At 33.3% G+C, this 8,526-nt stretch overlaps 2 protein-coding genes across 2 annotated transcripts; both read left to right on the forward strand.

The window, feature by feature from the left end:
- Positions 1–1,550: 1,550 nt before the first annotated feature.
- LOC134837362 (UDP-glucosyltransferase 2-like) lies at positions 1,551–3,216 on the forward strand. The gene is made up of 3 exons (XM_063852733.1): positions 1,551–1,785; positions 1,842–2,693; positions 2,750–3,216. Exons 1-3 carry the CDS (start codon positions 1,551–1,553, stop codon positions 3,214–3,216), a joined length of 1,554 nt encoding a protein of 517 aa, XP_063708803.1.
- Positions 3,217–3,561: 345 nt separating this feature from the next.
- On the forward strand, positions 3,562–5,227 carry LOC134837363 (UDP-glycosyltransferase UGT5-like). Its single transcript, XM_063852734.1, has 3 exons — positions 3,562–3,796; positions 3,853–4,704; positions 4,761–5,227. Exons 1-3 carry the CDS (start codon positions 3,562–3,564, stop codon positions 5,225–5,227), a joined length of 1,554 nt encoding a protein of 517 aa, XP_063708804.1.
- Positions 5,228–8,526: the final 3,299 nt, after the last annotated feature.

The raw sequence follows: 8,526 nt of genomic DNA on the forward strand, positions 1-8,526 counted from the left end.
AAATTATAGCAGACATAAGTGTTATTGGTTTGATTAGAAACACGAGGGTGTCTAGGAATTCGCAATTATCTTTCGTCTCAAAGCGGATGCTATGGTTGGGCACCACCCTCTTCCTCCGCGCTCTAAGTAGATACTTCCTGATGAAATCTTCCCGCATTCTTCTTGTTTTCCTTACAAAACGAACGAAAGTAATCGATTGATAATATTTCAAATGAAAGAAAAATATTGCATCGTATCAACGTGAAAAATGCTTATTTGTTTGTTGCCTCAAAACTCAACAACAGCAAATACAAGACGATTCAGGTATGCGTTCAATCAATTTCAAGAAGAAGAAAGAAAAAAATATAAAGAGGAGGGTAGAGCGAAATTGAAAGTGACAGAAAATCGAAACTGGCATACCTTTGCTTGTCATGAGATGGATTACTATTTGTACTACTTTTGATACATGTATAACGAACGGAAGAAAAAAAAATAAAATAAAATCATGGAAAATTAAACGATTGATTGAATGCACACACAAACACACGTCGCACATGTTTGTTTGCGTTTGCCTTATTTTTCACGACACACGTCAGGCAATTCCGATATAAATTACACAAACTTTTTAAATTTATTGGAATTTGTTATAGCTTAGCAGCCGAAACAATTTCAGCATAAAAATACCGAAAACAGCCTTAAAATTCAGCAGAGATTGCTGACGCTTTAAAATTAATCCTTTCTGAATTGCTTTTTGGAAGTTGCTGCAGCTGATTAAACATATTGCGTCGTCATCTCATCTGTGTTAATGTTGCTGCATGCAAATCGGATAAAACAGCTTAACATAAATATGAAATTTAGGTTACTTGTGCTCTTCTTGTCGATATAGGGGACGACGACGATGACCAAGCGATGCATCATAAGCCTCTTATGAAACTATCGTAAATTGACTTCCGGCACAATTTTTATCTCTCTTTAGATATCGGTGAATTTTTCATTAAAACTTTTCCTGATGGTGATGAGACGCAATAAATTTATGGGGAATCCTCAGTAATTCCACGTTTTTTTTTTGTAATTTTCCAGTCGTTCACAAAAATTTCCAATTACACGCACTTTCGGTACTAAACCTAATCCGATTATGACAAAATATTATTTTCAATTTGATCGATTTCGTTTTTGTTTTGTTAGAAGTTCAGGGTCTTCTTTGGTATTTTGTTCACATTTTGTTTCTATTGTTGTCATGTTTCTAACTTGAAATGATAAATCGAGAGAGAGAGAACAATTTATTCTCTCATTTTAATGATATCCCATTAGTCCTTGGAAATCTAACTTTTCAAAAAAATAATCTAAGAAAATTACATAATTTTGGTTTAAAAGTTAAAATTTATCAGACACAGTGACGACAAAATGAACTTGAATTGAGTAAATTCGCGTAATTAACACTCAATAATAAACTCTTTGAACGTTGATAACACTTTGATTGTATAACCCAGAGAGAACTTTGCTATTAGTTAATATTGATACAATTTATCAGTCTTTAATCGTTACTCGTAAAGTAAAGGTTCAACTCAAAAATGATCGTGATCCGACTTTTGTTGATCTTTTTGGCGGCAAATCTAACAAATGGCGCCAAAATTTTGTCGATCTTTCATACAGCATCAAAATCCCATCTAATTTTGGGAAAACAACTGATGTTTGAACTGAATAAAGCTGGACATGAAATTACAATTATCACGCCGTTTCCGATAAAGAACCCGCCAAAAGGAATAACGCACGTTCATTTGGAGGGAATTGATACTGCTTTTGATGGTAAGATCACGTGATCGAAGAAAAATTTTTTTAATGAAAATTTGGTTTTTTTTTAGAATATTTGGATGACATTTTTGACAGAATCAACGAACAGGAAGAGTATTTTAGAAAAGTAGATGAATTTTACGAATTTGCTAATTACGTGACGGCAGATACTCTTCAACATCCAAATGTTCAAAAATTGCTGAAATCTGATGCCACATTCGATTTGATCATCATGGAAATTTTCGTAAACGACGCATTTGTGGGTTTTGGTCATCACTACAATTGTCCCGTTGTGGGATTGTCTACAATGGGAATAACTCCGTGGGCAATAGACTTTGTAGGTGCACCAGCTCCAATGTCATTCGTGCCAATTTTCATGATACCATACAAAGACAATATGAATTTGCAAGAACGTATAATGAACATTCTTGTATCACTCTACGAACGTTATCGCTTGTACACGAAATATATCCCGGAACAGCAGGGGCATTACGAAATAGCTTTTCCAGGGAATAATAAGCCACCATTGTCGGAATTGCGGAAATCCATAGTTTCATTGGTGTTACTAAATACTCATTTCTCGATTAATTTTCCAAAAGCACTTTTCCCGAACATGATTGAAGTTGGAGGATTGCAAATCAATCCAAATCCTGAACCACTTCCCGAAGATATCAAAAAGTTCATTGAAAGTGCCGAGGATGGCGTTATTTACTTTTCCATGGGAACCAATGTCATTCCTTCGAAAATGACGCAAGAGAAAAGAAATGCAATTTTGAACTCTTTTGCTAAATTTAAGCAAAAAGTCATCTGGAAATGGAACGATGAATCACTGCAAGTAGATCCCACAAAGTTTTTGATCAAAAAATGGCTGCCACAAGACGCGATTTTAGCACATCCAAATGTCAAATTGTTCATTACTCATGGTAACTTTCTCAAAATTCCTTAAAAATCGTAAACTGAGCTTAAAAATATTTTTCAGGAGGTCTACTTAGTTGCACGGAATCCGTTTACCACGGGGTCCCTATCCTCGGTGTGCCAATTTTCGGCGATCAATTAGCCAACGTAAACAACGCCAAGAAGGAAGGTTGGGGTACGTGGATCGACTATCGAAATTTGACAGAAACATCATTCACGTGGGCCTTAAATGAAGTCTTGAACAACCCAAAGTACACGAAAACAATCAAAACCTCACAAAAATTGTTCCGCGATCAACCAATGACTCCGCTTGAAACCGCCAAATTTTGGGTCGAGTATGTTCTACGACACAATGGCGCCCCACACATGAAGTCCCACGTAAATAAGATGAGCGTTATCGAATATTACAACTTTGATGCTTATGCAATACTGATAAGTGCGATTATTTTGGGTATCGCTCTGCCGATAATGCTGATTAAAAAAATCTTATCAATCATCTGTCGACCGACAAGAAAGATCAAATCAAGCTAAGTCGTTTCTTAAAAATAAACCAGGAAGAAATAAAATTCAATGGAAAAAAATCCAATATATTTTTAGATAAAATACAAAAATGGTAAATTTCCGACACGTAATGTGACAGGCAACTTTCAGTTATTTCAAGAAGACAAAATGAATTTGAATTGAGTAAACTGAACAGATGCATTGTCATTGATACCTAATGATAAACTTTTTTAATGTTTGACACCCAATGATAAACTCTTTTAACGTTGATAACGCTGTGATTGTATAACCCAGAGAGAACTTTGCTATTATTGAATATTGATTCAATTTATCAGTCTTTAATCGTTACTCGTGAAGTACAGATTCACTCCAAAAATGATCGTGATCCGACTTTTGTTGATCTTTTTGGCGGCAAATCTAGCAAATGGCGCCAAAATTCTCGCGATCTTTCATACAGCGTCAAAATCCCATCAAATTTTGGGACAGCAGCTGATGTTTGAGCTGAATAAAGCTGGACATGAAATTACAATTATCACGCCGTTTCCGATAAAGAACCCGCCAAAAGGAATAACGAACGTTTATTTGGAGGGAATTGATACAGCGTTTGATAGTAAGGTCACATGTTTGAAGAAAAATAGTTTTCTACAGAAACTTTCTATTTTTTAGAATATTTGGATGACATTTTTGACCGAATCAACGAACAAGAAGAATATTTCAAAATGGTTGATGAATTTTACGAATTTGCTAATCACGTGACGGTAGATACTCTTCAACATCCAAATGTTCAAAAGCTACTGAAATCTGACGCCACATTTGATTTGATCTTCATGGAAATTTTCGTAAATGATGCTTTCGTGGGTTTCGGGCATCATTACAACTGTCCCATTGTGGCAATGTCTACTATTGGAATGACTCCATGGGCAATGGACTTTGGTGGTGCCGCAGCTCCAATGTCATTCGTGCCAAATTTCTTATTACCGTACAAGGACAAGATGAATTTACAAGAACGTATAATGAACATTCTTGTAACACTTTACGAACGTTATCGCTTGTACACGAAATATATCCCGGAACAGCAAGGGCATTACGAAATAGGTTTTCCAGGGGATAATAAGCCTCCATTGTCGGAATTACGAAAATCGATTGTGTCCTTGGTGCTACTTAACTCTCATTTCTCGATTAGTTTTCCAAAAGCACTTTTCCCGAACATGGTTGAGGTCGGAGGAATGCAAATCAATCCAAATCCAGTAGAGTTACCTGCAGATATCAAAAATTTCATTGAAAGTGCCGAGCATGGCGTTATTTATTTCTCGATGGGAACAAATGTCATTCCTTCGAAAATGACGCAAGAGAAAAGAAATGCAATTTTGAATTCTTTTGCTAAGTTAAAGCAAAAAGTCATTTGGAAATGGGACGATGAATCATTGAAAGTCGATCCTACAAAAATTTTGGTCAAGAAATGGATGCCACAAGATTCTATTTTAGCACATCCGAATGTCAAATTATTCATTACTCATGGTAATGTTTGACAAAATCTTTTAAATTCGTGAAATTAACTCAAAAATATTTTTCAGGAGGTCTTCTTAGTTGCACAGAATCCATTCATCATGGCGTCCCTATCCTCGGCGTACCAATTTTCGGCGATCAAATGAAAAATGTAGACAATGCCAAGAAGGAAGGTTGGGGTACGTGGATCGATTATCGAAATTTGACAGAAACATCATTCACGTGGGCCTTAAATGAAGTCTTGAACAACCCAAAGTACACGAAAACAATCAAAAACTCACAAAAACTGTTCCGCGATCAACCAATGACTCCGCTCGAAACCGCCAAATTTTGGGTCGAGTATGTTCTACGACACAATGGCGCCCCACACATGAAGTCCCACGTAAATAAGATGAGCGTTATCGAATATTACAACTTTGACGCTTATGCAATACTGATAAGTGCGGCTATTTTAGGCATCGTTCTTCCGATAATGCTGATTAAAAAAATCTTATCAATCATCTGTCGACCAACAAAGAAGGTCAAATCTAGCTAAGTAACGAAAAAAGCAAGAAGAAATAAATTTCATCGGAAAAAAATTCCAATATATTTTTAGATAAAGTACAAAAAATGGAAAATTTCCGACAAGTAATGTGACAGGCAACTTTCAATCATTTCTGCTTGTCATAATTATCATTACAAGAGAGAGAAAGAGAAAAAAAATTCAAGTCATCGACACATTATTATTATTCATGGGGATGTCTCATCAATAATATTTTGCATGATGACTCACGTGCTGTTATCAAAAGCGCTGTTTACGCCGCGAGGGACGACAACGTTGAAAACTCGGGTGACGAAGAAATTAAAAGGATTTCACAAAACTGTTTAATTTTTATCGCTACATCATCATCACACTTGCGCTTCATTTGTAATCCATCACGGTAAATAATGACATTTTCCAGCTTCCCGTCGTTCTCATCTCGTTCGTGTTTCATGTTGAGTCGAGTAGATAGACAATATGATTAATTACTGGTGAAATTAAGACTTGGATGTTAACTGCAGTGAAAGTAATTAAATCAATGCGTTCATTTTTTGTCGTTTTTACAACAAAAAATCAAGTGAGGCAAGCACAATTTTGAAAAATGTTTCATTATGGACCTCAAGGTAAAAGTAAAAATAATTAATTTTTATATTTTGCATCTTTTTTAATATTTTTATAAATGAAGGTCAAATGAAGGGCATTAATTTTAAAATTTGAATTCAAAGTTTAAAAATTTTAAATTATATTTAAAAAATTTTTCACATAATTTTTTATTTTTTTTTTTTTCAATTTAAATTTTTTTTTATTAAATTCTTCAACTTCTACGTCTATAAAAATAATTGAATACAAAAAAATTAAATTTATAAATAATTTGAGATTTTTTAATTTAATTTTTGAGCTTGCTCAAATGGATCATGATCAATAAAATTAATTATTGAAAAAAATTGAAAAATTCACTAAAATTGTACTTGCCCAATTTATTCAAAAAAAGTAACAAAAAATTGATGCGTACCAAAAATTACGCATGAAACAAGTTTAATGACATGTCACGACAAACGTTTAACAAAATAGTGGGATGTGCTCTTTGGCATCATCCAAATCATGTATCGCCGAAAAAACCAAGAAACACACAGTAATTCATCATTAATTTTATTTCATCCTGGCACACATTGTCATTCACTCGGTGTCTCATCATAACGCAACTACGCATCCTTTTTTGCTTTGCGTGTGAGCGAATATATTCAAAGTAAATGTCACACACTTGACGAAGAAAAAAACCGACACAAATTCATTTTCTATCACGATATCTGCATGTTTGCAGGGAAAAATTTTTTTATCGTCTTCAGTGCCTTGCTTCGTCTTGACATATCATAGGCAAGAGGAAAAAAAGATATTAAAAGTGTAGGTACTATCAAAAGCATTAATATCATTATAAACATAAAAGCCATTAATCATTTGTGTGTGTCACTTTTGTGTACGTGTGGCGTGGATGGCGTCACATTCAACGCGCGCTTTCCTGATGATGTATTAAAACGTTTTTCCTCGCTTCAAGTCTTTCTTCCACTTTATTTTGCTTATTTTTTTTATTATGACAAAAAAAAAAGAAAAACACAAACAAGAGACTTATTACCTGCAATATCTTCACTTTTTTGCTTGAATTTAAAGAAGAGAGGGAATTAAAGTGTTTGTGACGAAGACGACACGTTTGCATGTTTCGGTTCAAGAATCGTAGAAATCTCACCCCTCCACAGAGTTCATTTTTTTTTTAAAGAGAAAATGCATCGATAATCGCGAAAAACTTAATTTAACGCCTCATTGTTTCTCTCTTTTTTCCATTTTTTATTTTATTTTAAAATAATTGAGAGACGGGACGTTACAAAGTGCAACCAAGCATCACCAAGTTGATGAACTCACCGACGAAAAAAACCAAAATCACACAAAATGAGATAAAAACATTTATACAAAATTTAGAGCAAAAACTAACGAAAAACAATAATTATTACAGTGTAACCACAAAACAAATAATTTTTCATATGAAAACGTAAATCCTGCATTGCATTGCTTGCTTTCTCTTAACATTTGCATGGTTTACGAGATATTTTCCCTCTGATGGTTATGTGTGTGTTTTTGGTTGTTTGTTACATTTAAATAAAACATTCAAAAAATTTTTTAAAGCTTTCTTTGCCGCATTCGTCTCACAGGTCCTTGTGCAAATAGCTACTGTACGGTCAAAGGCACATCAGAACCAACAAACAACTAAAAAGCTATTTGTTTACTTTTTGACTGTGTATTTGTGTGTGTGTGTGTGCGTATATTTAAACAGTTGCGGTGTGAAAAACAAAAATAAACTTTAGTTTTTATAATTGTACGTCCAGCATCTATTTACTAACTGAAATGTACGAAAGCAGGGTTGTAAAAAATTTAAGACAAATTTTCTTTAATTTTTACTCGACTGAGAAAGTTGAGAGATTCGACAGAAAATGCAAGTTTTTAAACATATTTTTCGATTTATTTGATCAATTTTTACCAAAAGTTTGAATAATTTAAAAAAAAAATTTTTTTTTTCAATTTTTAAATTTATTTTCAAACTTGGCGCCAAAAGTTCAAAAAGATCAAATATATCGAGAAAAATGATTAAATTTCGGCATTTTCAGTCGAGTCTCTCCAGTAGTTTAGTAAAAGTCACTTAAAAGTTAAAATTAAATCAAATTCAAAATTTTTAATTTTTCAAAAATAATTTTTTTCTTTCTAAAATTTGGTCGAAAAGTCAAAATCTAATTAACTTAATTCATTGAAACTTATTTAAGTTTGAGTAAAAATCACTAAAATTTGACTTAAGTCAAATAATTTCACTTAATTTTTTTTTAATTTTCAAAAAAAATATTTTTATTTCAAAATTTTATTGAAACCTTATTATTTGACTTATTTTAATTTTTTTTTGTATAGTAAATCGATGTATCTTTTATTTAAAACTTAAGTTTAAGTCACATAAGATTTTTAAGCTTAAGTATAATTCGTAAGTTTTTACAACCCTGCTCATAGAAAACAAGCAAGGCTCTTCCATTGTTTGCCATCGTCGTCGTCCATCGTTATAACGCCTTTTTTAGGTGTTATTATTTAAATGTTTTGTTTGTTTCTGTGTATGTGTATGAGTGTGTTTCTGGACCAGGACTTGAATGTGGCGTAAAAGTAGGTAAACAAATTTTATGAGAGTTGTTTCTATTATTTTTCGGGTGTTTCATTTGGACGTTGGTTTTCTCCAATCTAGAGATGTGGATTTCGAATAAAAAAAAAGTTAAACAATAGTTTATCCG

This window comes from Culicoides brevitarsis, chromosome 1 (assembly GCF_036172545.1).
Source record: "Culicoides brevitarsis isolate CSIRO-B50_1 chromosome 1, AGI_CSIRO_Cbre_v1, whole genome shotgun sequence".
Classification (NCBI taxonomy): Eukaryota; Metazoa; Arthropoda; class Insecta; order Diptera; family Ceratopogonidae; genus Culicoides; species Culicoides brevitarsis.

Coding starts and splice junctions, on each gene's coding strand:
- LOC134837362 (XM_063852733.1), top strand. CDS start 1,551: ATGATCGTGATCCGACTTTTGTTGATCTTTTTGGCGGCAAATCTAACA. Junction 1,786..1,841: donor AATTGATACTGCTTTTGATG/GTAAGATCACGT, acceptor GTTTTTTTTTAG/AATATTTGGATGACATTTTT. Junction 2,694..2,749: donor CAAATTGTTCATTACTCATG/GTAACTTTCTCA, acceptor AATATTTTTCAG/GAGGTCTACTTAGTTGCACG.
- LOC134837363 (XM_063852734.1), top strand. CDS start 3,562: ATGATCGTGATCCGACTTTTGTTGATCTTTTTGGCGGCAAATCTAGCA. Junction 3,797..3,852: donor AATTGATACAGCGTTTGATA/GTAAGGTCACAT, acceptor TCTATTTTTTAG/AATATTTGGATGACATTTTT. Junction 4,705..4,760: donor CAAATTATTCATTACTCATG/GTAATGTTTGAC, acceptor AATATTTTTCAG/GAGGTCTTCTTAGTTGCACA.